The sequence below is a fragment of the Leucopleurus acutus genome (assembly GCF_964270905.1).
Source record: "Leucopleurus acutus genome assembly, chromosome: 2".
NCBI classification, from domain to species: domain Eukaryota; kingdom Metazoa; phylum Chordata; class Mammalia; order Artiodactyla; family Delphinidae; genus Leucopleurus; species Leucopleurus acutus.
In genome coordinates, this window is record NC_139143.1 from 81,015,585 (window position 1) to 81,041,867 (window position 26,283).

At 56.4% G+C, this 26,283-nt stretch overlaps 2 protein-coding genes across 8 annotated transcripts; both read right to left on the minus strand.

Moving 5' to 3' along the window:
• Positions 1-232: 232 nt before the first annotated feature.
• ADAM15 (ADAM metallopeptidase domain 15) lies at positions 233-10,393 on the minus strand (the record flags this gene model as incomplete). Of its 6 annotated transcripts, none has more annotated exons than XM_082861555.1 (23): positions 233-558; positions 648-772; positions 1,039-1,110; positions 1,522-1,593; positions 2,222-2,291; positions 2,701-2,839; positions 3,045-3,117; positions 3,570-3,647; positions 3,896-4,097; positions 4,185-4,489; positions 4,619-4,711; positions 4,957-5,131; positions 5,216-5,364; positions 5,816-5,900; positions 6,052-6,221; positions 6,297-6,365; positions 6,448-6,513; positions 7,291-7,483; positions 7,576-7,652; positions 7,829-7,907; positions 8,311-8,387; positions 9,025-9,131; positions 10,315-10,393. In XM_082861555.1, 23 exons carry the CDS (start codon positions 10,391-10,393, stop codon positions 516-518), a joined length of 2,598 nt encoding a protein of 865 aa, XP_082717681.1. In that variant the 3' UTR covers positions 233-515. The 6 variants fall into 6 exon arrangements, with proteins under 6 accessions (XP_082717681.1, XP_082717680.1, XP_082717679.1 ...); XM_082861554.1 differs by having other exon boundaries at positions 648-766; positions 1,522-1,596; XM_082861553.1 differs by having other exon boundaries at positions 1,522-1,596.
• Positions 10,394-10,922: 529 nt separating this feature from the next.
• On the minus strand, positions 10,923-26,003 carry DCST1 (DC-STAMP domain containing 1; the record flags this gene model as incomplete). 2 transcript variants are annotated; one of them, XM_082833373.1, is made up of 16 exons in its annotated part: positions 10,923-11,177; positions 13,696-13,809; positions 13,931-14,073; positions 14,558-14,674; positions 15,060-15,186; positions 15,325-15,420; positions 15,546-15,645; positions 17,726-17,883; positions 18,277-18,398; positions 19,067-19,210; positions 19,312-19,528; positions 20,264-20,403; positions 20,750-20,878; positions 25,095-25,169; positions 25,457-25,582; positions 25,943-26,003. In XM_082833373.1, the coding sequence occupies 16 exons, from the start codon at positions 26,001-26,003 to the stop codon at positions 10,923-10,925; spliced, it is 2,124 nt and encodes a 707-aa protein (XP_082689499.1). The 2 variants fall into 2 exon arrangements, with proteins under 2 accessions (XP_082689499.1, XP_082689500.1); XM_082833374.1 differs by lacking the exon at positions 25,095-25,169.
• Positions 26,004-26,283: the final 280 nt, after the last annotated feature.

Here is a 26,283-nt window from a genome sequence, read left to right on the forward strand (position 1 = left end):
CTGGGGGTGGCAGAGGGCGTACAGCTCCCTTTGTGGTACTGGATTGTGCAGAAGGTCATCCCAGACTGGGCAGAAACAAGCCGCGAGCATCCCAGGGACACCCTCTGACCCAGCCTGGGGCTCTCGCCCTCCCTATCCTGTCTTCATCTGAGGAGCAGCGTCTCCTGGCGGCCAGATCTGGAATCGCGACAGGGGAGACCCTCCTTCCCTAAGCAGACAAACTTCGAGGCGTGCTCCCAAGACCTCACTTTTATTGCAGTTCTGCAGAGACAGGCTGTGCGCACCTCCCTCAGCTCCGTCCAGCTCCCAGACACTCCCCAACCCCAAGATGCCACTGCGTGGGCGGGTCCCCAGGGTGCTGCTCGACAGCAAGTGGAGGTGCCCGGTGTCAGTGTTTTAAGACTCCTGTTCTGTAGTGTCCAGGCCCCAGCTCCTTTGGTCACCGCAGGGGACTCCAGGGGTCTGCCTGTTGAAGTCCTAAGTCCAGGTTGGAGGCAGCGGAACCTCAGGAGAGGTCAGAGGTAGAGCGAGGACACTGCTGGGGGCGGCGGCGCAGGCCTGGGATGTGGGAGGCCGAGAAAAAAGGTCAGAGGTCCCCCCAGACCACTCGCCCCACGAGCCCATCCTCAGCGCCCCTCCTCCCCTACCTGGAGGGTACCACTGGGGGCGGGATTCCAGCTCCAGGGCCAGGCAGGTCAGCCGAAGGGTGCTGGCCCGGAGGGTCAGTAGGCAGTGGTTTTCTCGGGGGTGGAGGCTTGGTGGGCCCCTGAGACTGAGAGAGAGAAGGCAGGAGGCCAGCTTGGGAGGGGGTATCATGTTGCCCACCTCCCACACACTGGTGCTGGGGAACACCAGCTTGAGGGGCGGCACCAGAGGACACCTTTGTCTGCAAACAAACCTGTCACCATTAAAGATGCCACTGGGGTATGTGCCCTTAGTCACAGGGGGCATCTTACTACCAGCACCACTGCCAAGGCTACCAGCACCACAGCCCTGGGTGGGGGGAGAGGCTGTGCCCTTCTCTCCCCCCACTGTTACCTTCGGGTACCTCACCACCGGGTCAGCGGGCAGAGGGCGGGTGGGGGGATTGGGTCGGTCAGCCAGCTCAGCCTGAACAGAGAGAGGGGCAGTGACTGTGAGAGAACAGCCAGGAGCAGTGGGCATGCAGTGGGTCTCCCGAGGGGTTCAGGTCAACATGCAAAGTCAGCCAGGGGGCAGGAGAGAACGGGGGGCATGCGCAATGGGGCTTGAGTGCATGCCAGTAGATGCCTTAGGGGAGAAAGGTGTGGGTCACCTGTGGTGTCCCTGGCAGACTGCAGTCCCACCACTGACCACCAGATGGTGGTAGAAACCAAGGCAGGAGGCTCACCCTTTGCTACTTCTGGGGAGTGTCTGAAGGCTGAGGGGCACCCTGGTCCCCTAGTGAAAAGCGCCACTGGCAGGGAACAGGGGGGAGAACTGCAGTTGGGCACCAAGCCTCCCACCTGCCCTGGGCCAGGGTAGGGGCTGGCCCAGATTTACCTGGAGTCTCTTGGGCACAGGGTCAGGAGGCAGCGGCCTGGAGGGAGGGGCCGGGAAGCCAAGAGCACTAGCCTGCTGAAAGAGCAGGAGGAGCGGACAGACAGAGTGGGGGCGGGGGGGGGCGAGGGAGCGGAGAGACAGATGTGGGCAGAGAGGTGTTAGTGCTCAGGGATGGGCAGCCAGGGCCCCGGGGGCAGTGGGGCTGTGCATGCGGTTATTCAGTTTCATGCAGAGGGGGTGACAAGTGGTGGAGTGGGCGTGCAGACCACCTCCACACACACACTTCTGTCATCAGATCCAGAGGGCTCAGGGCAGGGGCACTCACCAGCCCTTCTACACATGGTGACCAGGGCCTCATCAGGTCCTGGCACACTGAAGGCCACTCTGAGCACCACCCCCTCATGCCCTCCAGGGGACATCACTGCTGGGAGCACAGGTAGACCCACCTTTCAAAGCCACTGGCTAGGCCAGCACAAAGAGCACAGCACTCCCTCCTCTAGGTGACTGCCCCTCCCCAGTCCAGGCTGGACCCTGCAGCCAGGGGACGGGAGGGGAGGGCTGGCCCTGACTCCTCTGACTGACTCTTGGGCAATGCAAGTCTTTCTCTGAGTCTAGAGCCTTCAATACCCGCCCCCCACCAGGGCCCAAGCTGGATGCCTGGCCAGGACTGGGCCCTCTCTCCTCTGGCATGCAGACTTACCTTGGCACCTGGCATCAGCAGAGCCCTCTGCGGGGGTCCTGGGCGTTCGGGGGGACCAGACTGGGCTGCCCTGAACATGGAGAAAGGCAAGGAGAGAGAGGGCCCACCCAGCCTCAGACCCTGTTCTCCACCCATTTGCAGCCTTTGAGTGGGGTTAACCCTTTGTGGCCCCGTGGAGCACAGTGTAGGCCAAATCAGAAGTGGGAAGGGGAAGCTCATCAGCCTGAGGGAGGGCCCCACTTCAGCACTGGGGCTCCTGGAGAGAAATGATCCTGGCACCCCAGCTTCCCCACTTGGGTCTATATGTGAGGTGAAGGGTTACGGGGCACCTGTAGGGAAGGGAGATGTGTGCGGGGTGTGGTCTGGGGGGCTTGGGTTCAGAATCAGGTGTCAGGGGCTGCCCAAGGGCGGGGGTGGGGCTCCAGAGCTGTTGTCCTTAACAGAGATGTGGAGAAAGCTAGTAGTGGGGAGGCTGGTACCTGTACTGGCAGCTGGGTCCCTTAAGCTGGCAGAGTCTCTGGCGCAGGCGGGCACGGTGCCAGTAGCTGGCACCAAGCAGCACCAGGACCAGCAACAACAGGAGGCTGAGGGGCAGCCCTGTGGTCAGGGAGCTGGTTGCTGTGGGTGAAGGCAGGTTGGAAAGTGGGCAGGGCTAAGAACTCTACACCCAGGAAGAGGTGGGGGGGCAGGGAGGTCAGGTGATCAGAGAAGGTGAAGGGGTCAGGGGTCACACAGAGTCAGGGAATCAGCAGCGAAGGGGTCAGAAAAAGAGGGGCAGTGAAGGATGCCGTCTCAGCTGCCCCTGTCCCCCACCTCATGCTACCTCTGATGTGGGTGGTGCAGTCTGGGGGCGCCCAACCCTCCTCACAGTGGCAGCGTCTGTTGCTGTCGCAGACCTAGGAGGTACAGGTTGAACAGTGAGGAGCTGTGCCCTCTGGGGCCGTGTTTCCCTGTCCCCAGCTTTTCAAGATCTCAGATGTCCGCAACTGGAAGGCGTGCTGAGAATAATAGTGTGGAGGGCGCCAGCGTTCTGGAGAGAGAGACTCTTTATCTGGGCCAGAGAAAATTAGATTGAACTCACATTGTGAGTGCCTTCTATCTGCCAGGCACTGTGCTAGAAGCTTCCATACTCATCTCATGTGCCCCCAGGAAGTGGGTACTATTATTATGCCCGTTAGTTAGAGGAGGAAGCTGAGCTCAGAGAGGTTAATAACCTGCCCCAGATCCAACAGTTAAGATGTGGTAGAGCACGGATTAGAACCCAGGTGTGTCTGTTTCCAAAGCCCACCATTCTTTTCCTTCCCAGAGGCTCCCTGCTCCCCTTTCATCTCCCCCCATGCCAACTCACCCCATGCCCATGGCATTTGTTTCGACATTCCTGTGTTCCCAGGATCTCCACCGGTTGGCATTGATGGTCGATGCACACCTGCCCGATGGCGAGAGAAGAGCAAAGATCACCTTCTCAGGAGCTTTACTGGCACTGGGAGGCCAACACAAACGAAGCCCACCCCGCTTTTACAGATGGGGAAACCAAGGCTCAGAGGGTAACGGGACTCTGCTCCATCTGAAGTGAGAGCCTGCACCTTCTTCACCGGTGGCTAGTGAGGCCTGGGCGCTGCCTGCAGCAGTCCAGATGTCCCTCCCCACCTGGTGCTGCCCGCCTAGGCTGCTCACCAGGCCGGGGCCACAGGCTGTGCCAGGCAGAGTCATCAGGGGCTGGGCCACGTCGTTGCCCAGGTCCAGGTGTACCCAGCTGCAGTTCAGTTTCAGCTGGGTCCCGTTGGCTTCCAGCATCTCCCAGTGAAGATCCCGGGCTGAGCCCAGCAGAGGCTGGGCCCTCCCTCCCTGGCACTGGAGCTGCCCACAAATGGCATCTCTGGGGTTAGGGAGGAGGTGTAGGGTAAGTGGGGGCGGAGCCAAGACTCCCACAAACCCGGAGGAGGAGCCAGGTTCCCTCACTTACCTAGGGGCACAGGACACATAGCTGCCGTCAGGGCTGCGCCCACAGCTCCCAAAGGCGTCCCCCCGAGTGTTGGCAGTAAGGAGGCAAAGTGGCGCGGCGGGCTGGGCCCCAGGCCCCCAGAGAGCCTGGCACTGCTGGGCATAGGAGGTACAGCGTCCTTGCATGCACACAGCCTGTCCACCAGCACACGGCTCACCGTCCCCCAGGCTGACATCAGGGGGGCACTGGGAGCTGTCTCCTGGGCAGAACTCGGGCAAGTCGCAGTCACCTCTGGTAGAGCGGCACTGCCAGCCGGCTGGGCGCAGCTGTGGAGGGTGGGTAAGCATCAATGTGGGTGCTGGGCAAATCCAGCCAGGCCCTGGGAGTCAGAATGACATTTTCCACACTGGCCCCTGGCAGGTGGGCTCTGGGCAGCCAGTCCAGTCTGTGCCCACCTGGCAATTTTGACAACAGAGTCCATCGGACGCGCACTGTGCCCCGGGCCTCAGCTGGCAGGTGAAGTAATCACAGCAAGGATCAGTGCAGTCCTATGGGCAAGGGCACAGAGGGGCCGAGCGTCAGAGCAGGCTGGGCCTGAGAGCATGCCCTAACCCCCTCCCAGAGCCTGAACCCAAAAGGATGCACACAGCAAATGAAGACCAGAGCCCAACAACCTATGTGCAGTCCCCGCAGACAGGGAGGTGGGGAGAGGGGTTCCTGAGGCTTGGAGACGGCTCATGAGCCAGGGTGAGGGCACAGAAGAGTGGGGCAAGGCTCTGGGTGAGGGGCTCACATCTGGGAAGCCACAGTCACACTGCTCGCCGGGCTCCACCAACATATTTCCGCAGACACTGGCCATAGAGGGCAGACCGGAGAGCCGTTCAAAGAGGCAGCTGCCCATTCCACCCAGGAGGGCTTCTTCCAAGGCCTGTCGGCTGCAGTTGCTGAAGTTCAGGCCTGGCAGGAAGCTGGCGATGGCGGCAAGGAAGGTTGGGGCTGCAGACGGCTCCCTGCCCCCTGTCCCCTGCCCGCTCCATCCTGTAGTTACTCACTCTGTCGAGGCCTCCATGATGCAGCTCTTGGCTGGGGCTGGACCTGGACAGGGGCAGCTATTCCCAGGTGAGTCATGGCCCAGGCCTAGGCTGTGGCCCAACTCGTGGGCTATTGAGGAGGCGACTCCCAGGATGCTTGTGGAGTGGTCCTGTCATTGGGGAGGGGATACCCCAGGTCCAGCACCAGCCTGACTGCTCCTCTTCTCGCCTCATCTGACCTCTTGGGCACTGAGCAAGCGCCGCCTCCCTCCTTAAGTGCTTCTAAAGTAGGAGAAGAGCCCAGGCCTGGGTGGCAGGAAACCGGGTTCTAGCTCCCCTGTTACCCCTCTCTAACTATATGGCCCTGGGAGAGCACCTTTGTTCTTTGGGCCTCAGCTACCTCCTCCGCCCCCAAGAAATGGGAAGAGCTCATAGGCGAAGACACGAATGGGCGGGCCACAGGCGGAGGGTATCCTGACAGCAGAGGCCACGTCATGCACCCCGGCCCTCTATACCCTCAGCTTTGGGGTTGGTAACTTTGCTGGGGGTTTCAGTGAATACATGGTACCACATTTGGGAGGAGCTGAACGGGAATGGGGAGGAGACGTGGAAATAGCTCACCATGTTCACACCTCCTGAGAATTCAGGAGAACAGATGGAGTTCTGAATGGCCATGCCCACCATGGGCCCAGAGAATGAAGTGGCACTGCGGGATTGAGAGGGCGAAGGTTAGGGCCCAAAGCCAAGGTGGCCAGAGCTTCAGGGCCTCAGGTAGGGAGCTGGGATGTGAAATTTGCCAGGCCGGGGCAGGGCCGGAGCAGAGCTGGGCCCCGCTGGCTGAGCCTGGTGGGTCTTACGTCACCAGCTGGGCACTGTCGTGGGGCAACCGAGGCAGCAGGTCTGTCCGGCGCCAGCGGAGGAAGCTGTCTAGTGTGACACCTGGGTGCTGGCTTATCTCTATCAGGTCACGCTGGGTCCAGGCCTCCAGGCCCACAAGCACCACCCGGACATTCAGAGGCCTGAAGAACTGAAAGAAGTGGGGCTCAGGAGAGGGGTTCCCATGGTCGGGGGCCATAAGGATGCTGCTGGGTCCTATACTCACTGTGTCCAGGAGGAGGGCCACTTCCAGGGTGCGGTTCAGCAGGCTCTGGAAGTCCCGGTACCTCTGGACCTGTGGGTCAAGAGAGGTGACCGTGAAAGGCAGCAGGGCAGGCAGAGGTCGGGGGAGGACTTGCAGGGGTCAGCAGGCTCACCTCGGAATGGTCAACCACAATCACCAGCTCAACAATCTTGGTCTCTGTCACCACGTCCCGCCTCCACTGTGGACAAGGGGAAGGCGCATCAGGCACACCCACCACACCCCACCAGCAGCCGCGTAGGGCTGACCAGGCTGTGTCCACAACCACTCTGTGTGGTCAGACAAGAGAGTGAAGAGCCCATTTTACAGAGAACCTGAGAGGCCAGGGACTTGCCCAAGATAGACAAAGAAGAGGTTTAGAAGCTGGGAGTAGGGCCCTGCTCTTCTGGCTTCAAATTCAGTGCTTTTTCCCAATTAAAAAAAAATAACAGCCAACACCATCAAATACTTAACGTATGCCAGGCAGAGTTCTAAGCATTTACATATATACATGTATGTATATAGATTTATTTAATCTTCACAGTAATCCTATAAGGTAAGTAGTTTTATTATCCCTATTGAATAAATTAGGAAATTGGCTTCTTATTGCTTTATGATCAGTAACTATGTATTTGCTATATCCCAGTGAGAGCTCTCTGCATTTGGATCATAAGACAGATGAGGAGTTTGAGTCAAGTACCTGCATCCAAACCCTGGATATACCATTGATTAGTTGAATGGCCTTGGCCAAGTCACTTAACCTCTCTGAGTCACTTTTCTCACTAAAACAGAGCTACAGATAGCACCTACCTCCCAGGGTTGCTGGGATCAGTAAAGGAGATAATGTTCACAAACTGCCTGGTACTGGGAAGTTGCTCCATTAGCAGGAGCAGTTGTTACTGTGAACAAATAGCTCTGAGGGCCCGGGGGCCAGCCCTGGGGACAACAGAAGCCCAGCCCTCCTGCCATTCATCCTCACCCGGAGAAGGTGACGCTGTCCCAGGGGGTGCTCTGGTGGAGCCTGAGTGGGCACAGATGCAGGCCAGCTCAGGGCACAAGTGTGGCCTGGCAGGAGGAGGTCTTGGAGCCGGGAGATAACAGGGGGACCCTGGAGGTCCCCAGGCCCCAGCTCCAGGGAGTAGCTTCTCTCTGGGGACAGGATCACCAAGCCCCTATGCAAAGATGCAGGAAGTCAGAAAACTTTTCAGCTCCATGCCTCGTTTACGCTCACTCTCTCCACCTTCGTGGAATTGACCCCTTGTACCTGAGCCCGGAGCAGGTGCAGACAGAGACCCAGGAGTCGGCGTGGCCCTGCACTTTTCCATGGTAGCAGCAGTTCTCCTACAGCAGAGAAACATGAGTGCCAACTGGAAGGCCAGGCCAAGGTTTGAGCCCAGAAGGCTAGCCTGTGGGTGAGGATAGGAAGTGTCCTCCCATTCTCCAGGAACGGCACCTTCCAGTTGCCCCTTTCCTTCTTCCCTCGGGCCAGAAACAGGGCACAAGTTGACCTGACTCACCAGAGTGTGTCCCTCACTGACCACCCGCGTGCCATCAGGCTGGTACCATACCAGGGTTGGACGGCCTGAGACTAGCTCCCTGTGGAATGAAGAAGAAGGAGGGCAGTGCTCCCAGGGTGGTGCAGTCACAGCCTGAGACCTGGAGGTGGTAGAGGGGTGGCTGGGGGCTGGGCAATCCCTGCAAGCTTCCTGCTTCCCCTGGAGACGGCAGAGTATGGTGGTTGGGCCACAAACTCTGCCAGGCTATCTGGGTTCCAATCTAGTTTTCACCACCCACTAGCTGTGTGACCTTGGGAGAGTTATTTAACCTCTCTGTGCCTTGACTTCTTCATATATGAGGCCGATAATAATACATCATAGTATCTACCTTATAGAGTTGTTATGAGGATTTAATGAGTTCAAGCTCTTAGTACCTGGTACATCGTGGATGCTATATAAGTTGTTAGCCATGTTATTGTTAATGTTACCACTATCATTATTACCTATTCTGTAGCAGCTCCAGGATATGACTCTCACCATCCAACTCCAATTTGATCCGCAAAGCCTCAGGCAGACTGGTCTGTGGGCACCAGAGGGCATGTCACCTCCCTGGCCCTGTCTGAAACTCCTATCTTCTCTAACCAGAAAACCTCAGGCCCTTAGGAGAGTACCAATGATTAGATCATTGGTGGGGGGATCCTGAGGGAGGGGCCAGGAAGCCCTGCCTGGCCTGGGGTATTGTTCTGGGGGGTTGTGTGGGGAGGTCAAGGAAGGTATCCGAGCCGCCCCTTCTCGGCTTCCTGCCCAGAGAGGAAGCATCATGGAGGACCCAGTGCAGGCCCCAGCCCTTCCTCTGACTCAGCTTTAGAATTGGGAGGGGAGGGTGTTTGGTGAGGCCCTGACCCTCTCCAAGTCTCCCCACTGAAAAAGCTGACAACATGAGACCAAGAAAGCAAGTTTGGCCTCAGAATTTCCCAGTGGAGATGGAAGGGTTGGGTGGGGCTGAGGCAGACAGATGTGTGTGCAGTGGGGAGAGCGAGATAAGTGAAGCCAGGTGCTGGGGTGCGGAGGGAGAGGCAGCCAGACCTGGGATGGCCATGCTACAGTGAGGTCCATTCACCCACTCCTCAGCTAGTCTTTGCCTGGAGACACCTGATTATTCAGGGTGGTGGGTGGTGCGGGTGTATTTCTTTATTCGAGGGGAGAGAGAGGCTCACCTGAAGTACCTCTGCTAGGCTGAGCGTGAGGTTGTCCTGAAGGATCTGGAGCTCCGAAGACCCATTCAGGGCCCTCTCTGGCCTTGCCTGCTTCTCCTCAGTGCCACCTGCAGGGTTCCCAGGACACCCCAAGAGAGTGCTGAGAGAATCAGCACCACGGCTGGGGGTGGCTGGTGCCCTCTGACCCACCTGGCTCCCAGCACATCAAGGCCCTTCTCTGCTCGAAGGACCCTTGCATTGCATGCTGGGACTTAAAGAATACTAGAGGGAGGGGGCGGGGGCTTCTCTCCAATTTTTCCCTTTCATCCCACCAACCCATCCACAAGTCCCCAAAGAAAGAAGTTCAGTTTGCCCAGTCTGTGGCCCCCCCGTCCCCCTCAGGCCCATCCCAGGTTCTCACAGGGACCCTCCGCCTGTTCCTACCCGCTCCCAACCACCTCCGCCCAGGAACGCCCCCTCTCAGGACTGGGCGAAGACTTGTGGCCCTGTGCCCACTCACCCTCCCTTTCCTCACATCAGAGATGCTGGGAACGCCCATTTCTGGGTGAACATTGCAAACACCCTCTCCCTAAATACCCCTCATGCCCAGTTAGGCACACCCGCTCCCCACAGCCTCCGCTTCCTCCCGGAGTCCGCCCCCCATCCCCACAATGGCCCTCTCTCCTCCGGACACTCCACCCCCGCCTGCCCTCTCGGCCCCCAGCCCAAGACAGCAGCGGGAAGTGAAAGTTCCAAGGAGGAGTTGGTGTCCCAGCCTCTTTCCTGGCCAATTCTCCCCACTCCTGGCTCCTCCCGGGCCCCCTCCCGTTCAGCCAGCTTTCTGGTGGCATCAGCACCAGGGTGAGGGGTGCCTGGCCGCTCAGGTCTGGGATGGGGGCCAGGAAGTATCCTCTTCGCCAAACCCTAGGAGACGTGCCTACTCGGCGCCCTGGCACCGGGTGGAACGGTCAGCTAGGCCCCAGAGGAGCGAAGACATCAGTCCTGGGGAGCAGAGACCCTCTACCGCGATCCTGAGGGGGCGCTGGGCCAGGCCCTGCGGTGCCTGGTCCCGGAGCCTGAAAGTGTCCGCGGGGACTGCGCAGAGGATGACAGAGTAGGGGGCGCCGGCATCCCTCCTCCTTCCCTTCCCACTCCATCGCCCAGTCTCTGGGCCCTTGGCCCAGGACAGCCGACCAGGGCGGGCTGCACTCTGGTTGGGGTCTCCGGCCGACCCCAGGACCCCAGTGCTTCCCGACTTCCCTGCGCGTCCTCCCAGTCCGCCCCCAGGCCCACTGCTGGCAGGGTACTCACCTATATCTGGGAGCGGCCGGGAGGGCAGAGGGCTGCCCGCCCCCAGGAGCCCCAGGGCCCAGAGCAGCGCCAGCCGCATGGCAGCGGCGCCCGGGGTCGGGCGAGGGCAGCAGGTGCTGGGCGGAGTGCCGAGGAGCCGCGGCTGCTGGGTCTGCTTCGCTCACCTAGCGGCTCGGCGCAGCCACCAGGCCCCGCCCCGCCCCCTCCCACCCCCCAGAGCCAGGCTCCGCCCTCGGAAGGCCCCGCCCCCTCAGCGCGCCGGGTCCCAAAGAGGCGTAGACCTAGCCCATGACTCCGACTCCCGCACGGCCAGCGCTGGTCTGCACAGCGGCTTCCCGGCTACTGTGCAAAATAGGAGCCGAGGCCCGGTCCGACCGCCTTGGGAGCCGCGCCTCCACCCGGCCCTGGGTCCCGACGCCTTCCTAGCAGCTTCACTGCCCTCTGGCCTCAAGTCAGCCGCCCCGCTCTGTCGGATCAGGCGGGCCAGTTCTCCCGATTGCCCGGCTCACCCTCCCGTACCGGACCCCCGCGAAGCGCGGGCAGCAGGCGTGTACAAAGCATTTTATTAAACAGGAAGGAGCGGGTGGGAGAGCCAGCAGGATGCCTCTTCACTCCGCGTAGGTAGCATCGTCGTTGCTGTCGCTGTAGGCGGAGGAGGAGAGCTCCTCGCGGGGTGTGCAGACCGGGCACCGCTGCCGCATGTCGTTCCAGCACGACCGGCAGTACACTGCCTCGCAATCCGGCGTAGGGCACACGTAGGACTCGGGCGTCTCGGGTGCCTGGCACACCACGCATCGCCTGCGCAGCCAGGGGCGCAAGAGGGGCAGGCAGCGGCGGTGCAGGATGTCCGCCAGGTGGCGGCGCTGTTGGGAGGCAAGGGGGGTTTAGAGCCTGTTAGCGCTTCTTGTCTGAAGTCTCAAGGCCTGACTATGCCCACATGTTGGAGGAAGCTAGATTGGGCAAAGAAGACCCCTGGAGGGCGAGGGTGCTTATGCAAGTGGGTCCTAGAGAGCCTCCCTCACTCCGTGATGGAGAGTGGGAGGATGAAGCCTCGATTCTCTCCCAGCCAGTAACAGCAACTACCGGCATCACGTTACCATAAATCGCCTTATTTGATTCTCACCGTGGGGCTGAGAAGTGAGTAGGACAGATAAGACTATCACTATTGTGTTCCCCCCCACTTTACAGATGAGAAAGATGAATCTCATAAATGTTAAGTGACTTCCCCAAAGGCACAGACTGAACAATCAAACCTGCCTGGACGCAGGTACCCTGATTCCAAATCACAAGCCTGGCTCATTATGCTCTCTCGCTCTCCCACCCTCTCTCCGCACAATTGCCAGGAATTCTCAGGCCACCTTACCAGATGCTCTTTGCTCAAGAAACTCCAGGGGGCACTTCCCTGGTGGTCCAGTGGTTAAGACTCCGCGCTTCTGACGCAGGGGGCCCAGGTTTGATCTCTGGTCAGGGAACTAGATCCCACATGCCACAACTAGGAGCCTGCGTGCTGCAACTAAAAGATCCCGCATGCCGCAAAGAAAATCCCGCAGGCAGCAATGGGGATTCCGCGTGCCGCAACTAAGACCCAGAGCAGCAGCCAGATAAATAAATATTTAAAAAAAGAAAAAAAGGAACTCCAGGGGTTGGGACTTCCCTGGTGGTCCAGTGGCTAAGACTCCATGCTCCCAATGCAGGGGGCCCAGGTTCAATCCCTGGTCAGGGAATTAGATCCCACATGCCGCAACTAAAGTTCCTGCATGCTGCAACGAAGATCCTGTGTGCCTCAACTAAGAGCCATTTATTTATTTGGCGCAGCCAAATAAATAAATGAATATTAAAAAATAAAAAAGAAAGAAAGAAACTCCAGGGGCTCCACTGCCTGCCAAACAAACGCAGAACTCCTGGGCTTGGCCTTCTGAGCCTTCCACAGTCTGGTCTCTTTCTAGCCTCTGCTCCAACTTACCCCTCCCTGAAATTTGCATCTTCTGTGCCACTTTCTCCTTAGACTAGCTCTGGCACTTGGCATTCCCTTTGGACTCTGAGTCTTTGCACATTCTGTTCCCTTAGCTTGGAATGAATGCTCTTCACATTTCCATCTACCCATCAAAATCCAGTTAACTCCATGATCTGGTCATGGAATCATAGTATGTTCATTTTCAGTGAGTTTCTTAGGAGGCTGGATCAAGATGGTGGAATAGAAGGACATGGAGCTCACCTCCTCCTGTAATATGTTCATTTTTTCATCAGACATTCATTCAGCCCCTACTGTGTGTCATGGGAGTTGGGGGATCTAGGCACTGGAGGAAAAAGTTAAGCAAACACAGCCTCTCACTTTTATGAGCTTTGTTAGGGCTGATTAAATAAGAGTGACTGCCACTTGTTTTTTAAATAGTATTGGGCACTGTACCAAGAAACTGTAAGTAAATTAACTCAATTCAAACAATAACCATGTAAGGCAGATATTGTTGTTATCATCTCTTTTTCAGGCAAGAAAACTGATGCTTGGAGAGGTGATCACTTGCCTAGGATCACACAGTGACAACTAACACGCGTACAGAATTTGCTATGTGCCTGCTGCACCGTGCCAGTGAAACTCATTTAATCCTTACTACAACTAGATGGAGTAGTTAACTCCATTTTACAGAAGGGAAAAACCAAGGCTCAGCATTTATGTGTGTTCAAGATCACACAATTGTCATAGTAATAAGGGGAGGAGCCAGGATTCAAACCCAGGCTCTCTGGCACCAGAGCCCCACACCTGACCACCACTCTATTACTGATCTCTAGTGAGCAGGCCTTACAGATCTGTCCAAACTCCCCATTCTTCAGAGGAAAAACTGAGGTCCAGTGAAGACCATGGCCAAGGTCACACAGCTTAATGAGGGAGTGTGGACTGGAGCCTGCTTCTTCCCACGGTGTGCTCTTTCTGTACACTGCGTGCCCCTTCATGAAGCCTCCCTGATCCCCAGCCCACCTGCTTCCCCTCATCCACCAATCTCCCACCCCACCCACCGATGGGACTGCACTGAGGTTCTGGTCTGAAGCCCTCTCAGAAGAACCTGTGGCTTTGTCTTGGGTCCCTTGTTTCTGATGAACCCCTCTTGCTCTCCTTTGACCTGATGGTATCAAATCTGATTCCCATTTTCTGCCTGCTTCCCAATGTTCCACTTAGGATCCCAGGCTGGGCTGAATCCTGGGGCACAGAGATGGACACAGCCTTGACCTCCAGGAGCTGGATGACCAGAGCCCTTGGCATGCATTCCATCAGAACTCACTGAGCATCAGTAGGCCTGGGGCCTTGGTGGGGGCTGGGTGGACTGAGGGGAGATGCCTCTCCCCCTCAGTTCTCAGACCCAGCCAGGGGCACAGGCCTGGACTTACAGGAGCCCTCTGCTGTCGTGCCCGTCTCACGATGGTGGCCCTCCTCAGTTGGGTGAAGGCTGCTCTCTTCCTCAGGAGATCGTTGTAGAGGAAAAGGATCCGCTTCTTCTCACGCTGGGGCCAGGGAGACAGTACAGAGGAGGAAGACATTGCCCAAAGATGGGGCTTGTGGGGAGCTGGGCTCAGGCTGTTGTGTTTGTGCATGCAGGGGTGGAGAGGGCAGGGTGAGGCGCACCTTGGGGAAGTAGAAGGCTACGATGACCCTCCGGAGCCGGTAGCCGAAAGCTTGGAGCAGGCAGAGACACACTAGCAGGCCGCTTGGTAGTGCAGCCCTCAAATAGGCCCTGGTACTCAGGGGCACGGGCTGGGGCAGGCAGGCTGGCAGAGGAGGCAGGCCTGTCAGGGATCTGGCCAGGACCGGCCGCGGCTCTGGGTTGAATTCCCCATGCCAGTGGGGTGTGGGTTAAATCTCTGATTACCCTGTTCTCCTCCTGCCTGCCCCTCACCCTGCAGAGCTGTGCTGTCGGTACTATAGCCACTAGGCCCATGAGGCTATTTGCTCAACTTGGCACAGATGTAGAAATTTTCCATCACGGCAGAAAGTTCTGTTAAACAGCACTGCTACAGAGGGCTGGGACCATCTGGCCCCAAAGCCCCAGCCCTCAGACTCCTCTGACCCAAGTCTGTCATCCTCCAGCTCTTCAAGCCTGACCTGATGTTCCCTAGTTTAATTTCTCCAATGCAAGCACGCCAACCCCCATCTTGCCACAGCCAAGGCCCAGTCCCCCAACTCTTTGTCTTGGAAAGACCCTGGCCCTCCCAGCCCTCAATTCCTCTGATCCAAACTTTCAGCATCACTCACGCATGTTGTTGGATTCCACCACCGTCTCCGAGGAGGTGTTCAGGGCTCCGATGGTATTCCGAAGAAGCCGGGCAAGCATGGAGTCTCCCCCGACTTTCACCTCCAGTTTATGACTGCCTGAAGCCAGGATAGGGAACGTGGTGTGTGTGGGGCGGGGAGTCAGGAAAGAGTTGGAGTTAAGGGGATGGGGCAGGTTGGGGACTGGATGTAGGGGAGAGGTCAAGGCATACAAATACTTCTCAACTGCACGGGACTTTCCATCCCTTCACTGAGTACTAATTCCTCCTTTTGGTAGATATAAAGGGGGGTGGAAACAGAGGGCCCCAGTGATAGCTGTCAGGTTGCAGGGTTGATATTTGACCCTAAGGAGGACAGGGAGGGGCCGAGATGCAGAAGGAGGTGACGAAATTGGAAGAATTGGGGAGGGGTGTCTGCACAAGGGTGGGAGTTCTCCAAGGGGGTGTCTCTTGGGCCTGGAGCCTGGAGTGGGGACTGGGCTCACTGCGGAAGGAGTACTGCACGAAGGAGTGGTGGCGGATGGTGTCGAAGATGGAGTAGAGAGCCCAGTCCAGGCCACACAGCAGTAGTAGCAGCAGCAGCACAGGCAGTGTCTCCATGAGCTCCTTCATCTGCCCAGGGAGCAGGAGGGTCAGAGCTGGGCAGCGCCTTTGGCCCTGGCATGGAGTCCCCTCCGACGCCTTTGCCCTCCCTCCTGCAGATCCCGCCTCTAGTAGGATCCAGGGGCCTAACCTTCGTGCCACCCTCACCACATTTCTCATTTCTGTGGCCTGGATAGTGGGGTCCCAGGGGAAGATGACGGTTTTCTTCTCAGCGCTGCGGAGTGGCAGCAGAGTCCGCTTGCCCTGGGAAAAACGTCCACATGGTGAGAGCACTGAGCGCCCTCTCCCTTTCCCCTCTGCCCTCCTGGAGCGTGAAGCCACACAGGGCACGGAGCAGGGCACCCTTGGGCAGGGCTGTGCCCACTCACCAGCTTCTTCCTGCGTTCATCGATCTGACAGAAGTAGGTGCTGATGTAGATGTTGTCGAAGCGGATGTCCCCGTTATAGCTGTCCACATAGGAGAAGCATCTGTGGACGAGGGTGTCTCCATCGCCTCCAGGTTCACCCACCCCCAACCATGGGCTTCCCTGACGCACAGTCAGCTGGCCACCCAGCATGCACCGAGCACCACCTGCGTCCTAGAAGAAGGCTCTGCCCTGCCCTCCAGCAGTCCACGGTCCAGTGAAAGACATGCACATACACACTGATGAGACATAACAGAGGTGAGGAGGGGAGGGAGCGTCGTGTAAGTGCATGCGTGTGCCTGGGAGGTAGGGGAAGGTTTCCCAGGCATGGAACTTCCAGGATGAATATCAAGCAGAAGAAACAGCAGGAGCAAAGGCACGGAGACAAGGAAACCCCTCGAGGTTGAAGAAATCACCTGATCCATTGACTCCCACGTTCACCTCTCAAGTCCCTGCCTCTTGGCCGAGCCCTCAAAACATCTCCCGGAGGTCACTTCAAGCAAAACTCGTCTCAAGCATCATTTCCCTTCTCCTCTGACACACCCTTGCGTGTGGCGATGTTTTCCGTGTGTGCGTGTGTGTGCCCGTGCAAATGTAACTCTCCTCTGTGTATCTCCCAAAGTCCCACATAATGACTCAGTTTCCTGAGGAAAAAATGTTAATTGTTGGAAATGTGTTTAAAACTGTATAAGTACATTAAATAAGCTCTGTAAACCGTGAAACATAAGTTCCAATGCTGTTGGTTCTGGGACCCTGTAAAAATCCACATCTTTGCCTTTAGAAGTAACTATAAATGCAAAGAAAGACTGTGGGCGCCCCCTTGTGGAGAGACCTAGCGCTGTTGGGCCTGGGCCTCCTGAGTCTGGTCTCCGCCCCTCAGCCAGCTCAGCCCCTTCAGTGAGTGACCTCACCCAGTGACCTCAACCCTTTTCAACCCAGGTTGAAAGCCTGGAAGTGGCTTTTGACTCTGTGCCTCCTTCCTTCCCTCCCCAAGCTGGCTCTGAGACCTGCTGCACCTTCCCCCTACCTCCCTCCATCTCAGGCCAACTTCCTGCCACGCCCCACTCCACTCAGGCTCCCTAATCTCTGACCCAGTTTGGCCTCCCTGCCTCCAGGCTGTCCCAGTCCACCCTGCAACCTTGCAACTGTGGGGCAGCTCAGGGCCCTCCTGCAGGGATTTCCAGACTGTTCTGGCCATGCCCACTTCAGCCCAGTCCTCAACCCCAGCCTCTGCCTTCCACATCCCACAAATGCCAGATTCCTGGTCCAAGAGAACACCTTTCCTCTTCTTCCCCATCTGCAGCCTTTTGAAGCCCAGTTATGGCCCTTGCAGGGGCCCCTCCTCGGCTCCCATACCAGTCCCGAGAGTCAGTCCATAGTACAGCCCTTGAACCATCTCTGGTTTGTGGATGCCTCGCCTGCCTCCCCTAGACCCTGAGCTTCTTGAAGGCAGGAATATGGCTCATTGATCTTCGTCGTCCCACAGGGCCCTGGGCACACACATAACCACTCACCTGCTGTCACTCTAAGCCCCACAAACAGGGGCAGAGAGAGCAGGCGCCCCTGTGGCCGCCCTTGCCCAGCCCCTGCCCATCTCAGGCATTTGGGGGTGGAGACAGGAAATGAAGGGTCCAGAGGTCAGCAGGGAAGCTGAGTGAGGCTCAGGGCAGCCCAGCTGGATGCCAGGCTGGGTGGGGTTGAGGACTTTGGTCCAAATGGAGGGAAAGTAGCAGCCAACGCAGCGGGCGGGAGAAAATGAAAGCAGAGTTGGACGATAAAAATGGCACAAAGTCAGAGCCAAGGGGAATATGAAGGGCAAGAAAAAAAATCAAAAGTCAAAGCTAAAAGTGGAAAAAAAAAAAAAGTCAGCGTTGGGATAAAGGCCGGAAGGAGGTAGATGAATGAAGACGGTCGCCCTTTTAAGGTGGTGGGAACATGGGTAACTGTTTCTTCTGACAAAATGTCCACATTTCTCTTACCTTTGGGTAAACAGCGATCCCAGCTCTAGAAAAAGGCAAAGTTAAAGGCGCAAGAACATTCAGAGTCGGAGGAGGGCCCTGCAGCTCCATTCTTAGGGCCTCCCTCAGGGCAGGTCTCCAGTCCGGAGCGGAGGAAGGGGCATCTGGGTGGAGGTCAGGACTCACGCGTGGAGGACGAACAGGAAGGTGCAGGAGAGCAGCACGTGCAGCAGCCCCAGGATCCACTCGAGCCGGGCCTCCTGGCATCTCACGTAGTCCCGCACCTCGGTGCTCACGTGTTCCCAGCTCGTGTTGAGGCCCAGCACCCCAGCCCGCTTCTCTTCCTGGTGGACGGCCCGGGTGCCGACTCAGAGGCCCAGACCCAGCCTCCCAGCCTCTCTGTGGCTTCTCTCCCCTGATGCCCCACTCCCGTCCCCAGCTCTTCCCAGGACCTTTAGGAGTTGCCGCTGTCTTCTGTTCGCTGCCCTCCTGGACACAGTCTTTCACCTGTATGAGCTGACACCTCCTCACACCTGGCCGACCACCCATCCAGAGGCAGGTCTCTGTGCCCGCCGCGGGCTCGGCACCCTCCCTCTCCTGTCACCCAGTCCCAGCACCACTCCTCGTCTCTTCCCCCTCCCTCACAGCCAGCCACCTCCCTCCTGTGCCCGCTCCCTTGCTCTTTTCCTCACGCCCTGTTCCCTGTGCCCCCCACCCTCACACTGCCCCTCTCCTACCTTGAGGTTAATAGTGGCTGAAAATTCCCCCTCCAGGCCGCGAATAGACTGATTGAGGGAGTCATAGGTCTGCCCAAAGTTGCCTTCCACTGGGATGCGACTACGGCACCAAACTTCCATCACTGGTGGACATGGGGGCCAGGTTAGGGGCCTCCCTGGGCCCGGCCTCCAGTCCTCCCTTCTCGTGATCCTCTTCATGCTGCTTTTTTGTCTCTCTGCCCATGACTTTCTTTCTTTCTTTTTTTTTTTTTTCTGCACTATGTGACTTGTGGAATCTTAGTTCTCCCGCCAGGGATTGAACCTGGGTCCTTGGCAGTGGGCGTGCAGAGTCCTAACCACTGAAAGTCCCCGCCCATGACTTTCTACCACCCCGAGTCTTTCCCCTGTTTACTCTCCTTGAATTCTTTCCCCCATTTTTTTCACCTGTCTATAACCATACCAAACACTAACTAATTATGACAGCCGATACTTAATAGAGCCATTCCTCTGTGGGCCAGTTCTGTTACCTGCTTTACATGTATTATCCCCTTAAATCCTCAAAACCCCTAATGGCATGAGTACTATCATTATGCCCATCTTTCAAATGAAGAGACGAAGCTGAGAGCCTTGCTGTAAACTCACCTGAGTCACAAAGCTGGTCAGTTGGAAGGGCTGGACCCTGAGGATGCTGTGTCCTCAGAGCCGAAAGCCTCCCCTCCTGAATGCCTTCCTGCCCTACACCTACCCAGTGGCCCCCAAGGACTCAGATCCCTAGCCCTGCTGCTCCCCTCCCTCCTGCCACTAGGCTGACCCTTGGCAATGCCACAGAAGAACTTGAACTTCATGGGCAGGCAGAGCAGGTGGTTGAGCAGTGGGACCCAGATGCGTTGAAGGCACTCTCTGTGCTTTTGGTCAAACCAGCGGCGGCAGTTTATCATGGCCTTGTTCACCACATCTGCGGGAAGGGGCAATGCGGGTCTGAGGTCCCCACACCCTGACCCGGAGCCCTGGCCCGGCGGCCCTCCCCGCCCTCCCCTGCCCAGGGATCCCCCTCACGGGAGCAACGCAGCTTGGTCTTCAGCTCATACATCTTCTGCGTAGAGAGGCGGTGTCTGAAGGCTGAGGCGTGGAGGGTCTCTCTGCCTGGGGCTGTCTCCTCCGAGCCCTCGGCGTCCTCGGGCGCGTATCCACTCTCACTGCTCACCTGGGCATCCAGTTCCTCAAAGGTGTTGGTGATGTTCTGAGTCTTGGCTTTCAATGACTCTTTGCTGCTCTGGGGTCGGAGGGAGGAAAGGGGTCAGGCATGCGAGCTTAGAGCTTCTGCTGCCAGACAGCCTGTTCTTCCCCTGTTAGCCAAGCTTTGGGCTCTTACCTCAAGCCTATAGGGAGCCTAGGCCCAGAGATGGCCTCTCGCCTCAGTCCACTGTTCGTAGTGCTTGGGAGCCCCCTCTCCTCCCCAGGTGCCTCTGCTCCGCTTACATCCCAGGCTCCCAGCTCCTCCTGAGGCCTCCCATCCCAAGTCCTGGTTAGTCAAGGAAGGGTTCCCCAGGTCCTTGGACTTCACCCCTCATCACTAACCTCTCAGGCCACGGTGCCATCTCAATGTCCCCGACTCCCAAGCCCCTCAGCCCTTCTCTCCCCAACTCCTCAACTTTCCAATTCTTCTAATCTCCAGTACCCAATTCCCTCATCCCCTGATCCTCAAAGTTTCCAAACTCCTCAAGGCCAGGGACCCCAGCTTCCTGACATTCTAGCTCATCTGCGCAGAGTACCACCTACTCAGGTGTTTGGAAGTGTGTGTGTGGTGTGTCCCAGTGGCTGCGGGCAGGGGCTCTCCTGGCATTGAGTGTCCAGGGATCAGGGCACATCCTGCAATGTTTGGGAACAGTTCTGCCAAAAATGCCAGTACCGCCCCCATTGGGAAACTGTAAGTCCAGGGTCCCAGCTCAGGTCATCTAGGCCCTGCGGGGAGAGGGATCCCTAGGCCCTGCCTGTGTAGGGTCCTGACCAGCAGGTCCTTGAACACTGCCCGCAGGGGGGCTGTGGAGACACGCCAAGCCGAGCGGGTGTTGTTGATCTGCAGCTCCACAGTGCAGCCGAGCGATGCTATCACCTCATTGAGGTTGTGCCGCAGGTTGGCCACTGGTCCTGGGGGAAGATGCCCTGGTAGATTACCTCCCTCTAGAGCCAATTAACTTTCTTCAGCCCATCCCTAGCTCCTGCTCTGCGCGCAGTGACCACCTTCTAGAACTGTACACTGATGGGGCTCAGAAGCTGGTGAGAGGTCATCTCATTCAACCCCTGATTTTTTTCTCTGTGTAAACTAAGGTGGCCCAGAGATGTGGAGGAACTCTCTCAAGGACACACAGCAAGTTGGAACAGCTGGGATTAGACCCCCACTCTTTCTCCTTCTCCAGGCCTGGCTCTCAATGGATGGCCCACCCAGGGTCACTGCTTCAGTGTCACTAACTGGTACCCAGGGGCACACACTCACCCTCATAGATGGCGGCCAAGGCGTATCCCAGCACAAAGAGCCGGCCCTCCTTGCCCAGCATCTTGGGTACTAGCAGGAGGCTGGCGCAGCGGATGTGAGGGGAGGTACCCCAGCCTATGGCCCCCAAGCCTGTCAGGAGAGCCCAGGAGGTGGTGAGGAAGAGTCAGGACGCTAAACCACCAGGTTTAGCAGAGCACACACCGCCCACCCCACCCCCCCGCCCCGCACAACTTCCTTCTAGAACCATCACTGTACTGCCCTTGTCCCATTTACACTGACTCTGATAGGCCTTCTAGACCACTTCATTTATTGAAGAGCCATTTACGGAGTTCGACTGTGTGGCAGCCTGTGGAAGGGCTTGGAGAGATGGCTAGAGATTGAAAAGCCATGGTTGGTGATTGACTTGGTGTGTGTATGAGTGTGTGGGTTTGTGTTAGGGAAGGGGGCCAACACTTCCCTTTTCCAGGCTGGAGTCACACTAACCCTAGGTACTGAGGGAGAAGAGAGAGCAAGAGAAAAATTCTGGAAACAGGCACTGGTGCTCAGAGCAGTGAGAAGAGAGGCCCACAGCCACCTCAATATTCCCCGTGCTCTGACACCTACAGCACTCACCATCTCGGTCCCTAATTTTAGCCCTTAATCGTGTACCTCCTGGTATGTTTTAGCAGTTTCACATGTGTCTCCCTGTGGTCTCTGCAGGGAGACAGTGAGCTCCTTGAAGCTCGTAATCCAGGGAGAGAGACAGACGGGTAAACAAATGACTGCAACACCAAGTGCTAAGTGCACAGGGAGGTGCTTATACAGAGCTGTGGGAGCCAAGGAGGGAGCGGGTATTTCTGCGGGGGCGGGTGGGGCTGGGAAGGCTGGACAAAGGAGGTGATGTGTCAGCTGGGCCTGGAAGATGAGTAAGTGTTGTTAGGCATTCCAGGCCAAAGGAACAGCATAAACTGGTCAGGGAACCTAGAAGATTCCTGTGTGGATAGAGCGTTCTCCCAAGGATCGCCAAAGCAAATCCCAAGTCCTGACTCTTCCCTCCATCTGCACTGCCCTCATAGAGTCCCCAGTGTCTCTCACTGGGACTAACTAGTCCCCTAGCTCCTCTCTTGCTAACCTAAACTTCCATTTTCACAAGGCAGCCAGAGGGATCTTGTAAAAATGAAATCCGATCATGTCCCTTTTCCGCTGGAAACCATGCAGTGACTTTCCATCTCACTTGGGAACAAATCCAGACTCTCCTAATACGGTCGACCGACTCTCGTGATCTGGCCCCTGACTACCTTCTGAAGTGATCTCATGCTACTCAGCCCTTTGCCCACCGTGTCCGCCCACGCTGGCCTACTGCTGTTCCTAGAACTTGCCAAGCTCATTCCTCCTCTCAGGTCTTTGCCCTCGCTGTTCCCCCTGCCAGGAGCACTCGTCCTCCTAGAGTCTTCACCTGGCCGGCTCCACCAGCCTTTTGGCCAAGACTCAAGCTGAGGACGACAGTGGATAAATAGTTGTCCTACATTCTGAGGATGATTGATTGTTGACCAAGCGTTGCTCTACGTTCTAAAGAGAGCCCCATGGAGCTTGCTGGTCCCAGTCTGGGCTTTACCAAAAGAGCAAAACTGGTTTTTCACCCCTCTACCCCAACCAGTCTATACAAAGGCAAGACCAGAAATCTGAGTTTTCTGGACATAGAGAGAAGTGGTTAGAGTAGGCAGACATGGGAGGAGAGTCTGAGGAGAAGATGGGTGTTCACTTCCTCATGCCCAGTGACAGACTCCAAGAGAACGTTTCTGAAGCTGGTGCTGCAAGAAGGGGAACCCGGCTCATCCCTCCCAGCTGGACGCCCGCTGAGCTGCAGAGCCTGGCAGGGCCACCCCAGGGCTGTCACTGGAGCACAGAGAGGGAGGAGAGTTCACGGACGTGCTCAGCAGGGCCTCCCGGGAGTGTCAGGGAAACATGAACATGGAGGGTGGTACTTGCTTCTCATCGTGACAGGGGAGAGGGCAGCTGCAAGGGGCCCTGCTTTCCCAGTTTGGCAGGGCAAGGATGTGTGCATTTCCTTTGGGACAAGCAGACGTGTGGAGGGCATCAGGCCTCAAGCCATCCCTCTGGGATGGGGACCCTCTGCCTGCTTGGGTGGAGGCATCTAAAGGTAAGAGGCTGCAGGTGGCCTGTAGGAGCTACAGGGAGCTTCATTCGAAGTCAGTTAAAGAGAACTGCCCTCAGCAGGAAACTGGGCACTGTGCGGTCCACACAGAGCCTCCAGCGGGACCATGAATGGGCCCCCTGAGACAGCCAGGATGTGAGCACTCGCCGCACAGAGGCGGTGGAATTCAAACAGTATCGATGACTTCAGACTTTTGTCCCTTTTCCTCTAATTCTTCTAATCCCCTTTCTGACATCAGAAGAACCAGAAGGGGAAGGAAGTGGAGAAAAACAGTGAGTGAGCAGGCCGTGCCCCCTTCTCCACCGCGGGACCTCACGCCAGGGATCAGGCCTGAGCTGCGGGGCAAGGGGGCGGTAAGGAGGGAAGATGTTTGAGAATGGACGTGAGATTGAAATCTTGACGTAGACTGGATTGGACCTCTTAAAGCCTAAAAACAGTCATAATTACTGAAGCAGGACTAGGTCTTCTAGATTAAAATCACCAGAAAGCTAAGGGTCTGTGTGAGAGGTCATCAGTGGGAGAAAGGTTGGAATACAGTGGTCAGGGAAAAAGTAGTTTCCTGTTGATATCCCATAGAGGTAGATCATTCAGTGAACCGGGGATGATGCCATGTTCGAGCCCCTTGCCTGGGACAGTGTTAGGAAGGGACACGTGCTGTCGCTCTGACCAAAGAGGTGTGGGGGAAGTTGGCTGGGGGGTTACGGGAAGTTTTCTTTGTTCTTATAAGAGACATGAGGAAGGAATGTTCTGCTCTTTTGACACTCCTGTATGAGGATGTGATGCCTGGATTTGCTGCAGCCATTTCATGACCCGAAGAGGAATGATGTACAGACCAAAGACGGCAGAGAAAAAAGTCAAAAGGAAGCTGGGTCTTGGTGGGTTTACTGAGCTGCTGAATTATCCAAACTCCAAAACCACTCTACCTTGAAACTTGTCATATGAGATGATAAACTCCCTCTATGGTTAAACCACTTTTAGGTGGGTTTTCTCTTCTTGCGGCCCAACACCTCCTGATACGAGGTCTCCAATCAAATGTCACCTTCTCTGAGAAGCCTTCCCTGACTACTCAAGCTAGCTCCCAATCCCTTTCTATCACATCCCCCGGTTTACTTTTTTCATAACACTTGTCACCATCAGAAATGCTCTTGTTTATTTCTTGTTCATGTGTTGTCTAACTCTCTCCACTAGAATGTAAACTTGAAAGAGAACGTAAACTCTGAAAGAGCTGGGTGTGCAGGTGTGGGGTTGGGGAGGGGGGAAGTAGTTGAAGGGAATTAAGAGGTACAAACTTCCAGCTATATAATAAATAAGTCACAGGGGTATAATATATAGCGTAAAGAATTTGGCCAATATCCTTATTGACCAAAATATGGCCAATATTTTATAATAACTTTAAATGGAGTATAACCTATAAAGATATTGAATCAATATGCTGTACAGCTGAAACTAATATAACATTGTAAATTAACTGTACTTCAATTAAAAAAAGAACATGGCCAATAATATTGTAGTAACTTTGCACAAGGACAGATGGTTCCTAGACTTATCATGGTGATCATTTCACAATGTCTGAAAATGTCAAATCACTGTGTAGTACACCTGAAACGAACATAATATTGTACAGCAACTATATGTCAATTAGAAAAAAAAAGAAATCATTATAAAAAAAAGAAATCATTAGATTTACATTGTAGCTGTCACTGCACACGTATATATACAAGTATGCACTATACATTACAATGTATGTATGTGTGTGTAATATGTGTTATATGTATTATAAGCTCTAGGAGTGTAAAATTTTTTTTAAAAGTGCTGGGTGTTTGTCAACCTTGTCCACTGCTGAATCCTTAGCAAGTGCTCAGTTAGTGCTAAATGAATGAGTGAGTGAATGAATTGAATTTATCAGGAGCAGCAGGAAACAAGACCAGAGAGGTCAGGAGAGACGGGGATTATGAATGGTCGTGGGGTTTGGACCATATCATGGGGGTAATAGGGAGTCCCTCAGATTGGGGAGACTCTAGTGGGCAAGGACTGTGTCTTCTTCTGTAGACTGGGGGCCTCTTCCCTCCTCTCAAAGGCCAAAACAAGGCTGAGGCTACAAGGGACACTTGGGAACAGAAGAAACAAGTGCAGACTCCTCCCTGGGCACCCAGAGCTGGGCTGTGTCCCTGTCCCTAGCCCGGCACTAACCCACCAAGCCGTACAATGTCACCATCTTCTGATCTTCATAGATGTTCATAGGGTTCACCAGGAGCTGAAAGAGACCTAAGGATACAGGGTGAAGCCAAAGGTCAAAAGATGGGGCCCTACGGCTTCCCTGGTGGCGCAGTGGTTGAGAGTCCGCCTGCCGATGCAGGGGACACGGGTTCGTGCCCCGGTCCGGGAAGATCCCACATGCCGCGGAGCGGCTGGGCCCGTGAGCCATGGCCGCTGAGCCTGCGCGTCCGGAGCCTGTGCTCCGCAACGGGAGAGGCCACGACAGTGAGAGGCCCGCGTACCGCAAAAAAAAAAAAAAAGATGGGCCCCATCCCTGACGTCTGCCCTGTACTCACCTATGGCCAGGAGCCCCCCGGCGCCTGCCCCCAGCAGGAGAGCACTGACCGGAAACTCGCCCGGCTGGCGCCACAGGAATCGGCTACAGGAGACGGGCAGCCCCCAGCTCAGGAACCTCTGCACCGCTGAAGGGTCGAAGAGTTTAGCCCAGCGAGGCCAACATACTACGCTTCCGGCTGGGGCGTGATTCATTAGGTTTAGGGGCTTGCAGCGGGGTAGAGGCTGGGGGAACCCGGATGAGGGTGACAGGAACTTGGGGGATCCTGAAGGAGGATGAGGGACCCTGGGGAAGTGGGGCAGACATGAGCGAGAGAAGAAGAAGGGGCTAGGCCGGAGGAGGGCACTGGATGAGGGGGTGGAGGCTGGGGGACCCCAAAGTGGGGGAAGGTGCTGGGGTCCTGGAGGAGAGATTGGGTGAGAGGAGTGGGGGCTGGGAGCCGCTGGGAGTCACTGGGAAGGGTCGGGGTCTCTGGTGACTGACTCACTGGTGTGGGGTAGTTTCCTTTTTTGCCCTTTTGCTCCGTTCTGATGAGGTCTGATGGCCATAAGTGTGCTCTGGATGAACCCTCTCTCATCCCAGAAGTCTCCTCGAAGATGTCCTTGGACGAGAGGTTCTGCTTCTGTCTCCACCGCCTCACCCACAGCCTGTTTGGGGTCTGTGTCTTCGAATCCCTCTGCTGTGAAATGTGGAGATTAGAGACGTACCTATCCCTTTGCAACTGGATAAAGAATTCCAAGATACAGCAAAAGCCCTCCGGAACCTTAGAATTCGGTGAGAAATTCTAGGGCCTTTAAGAGCCACAGAACCTGGTGGGCGTCTCCTGGA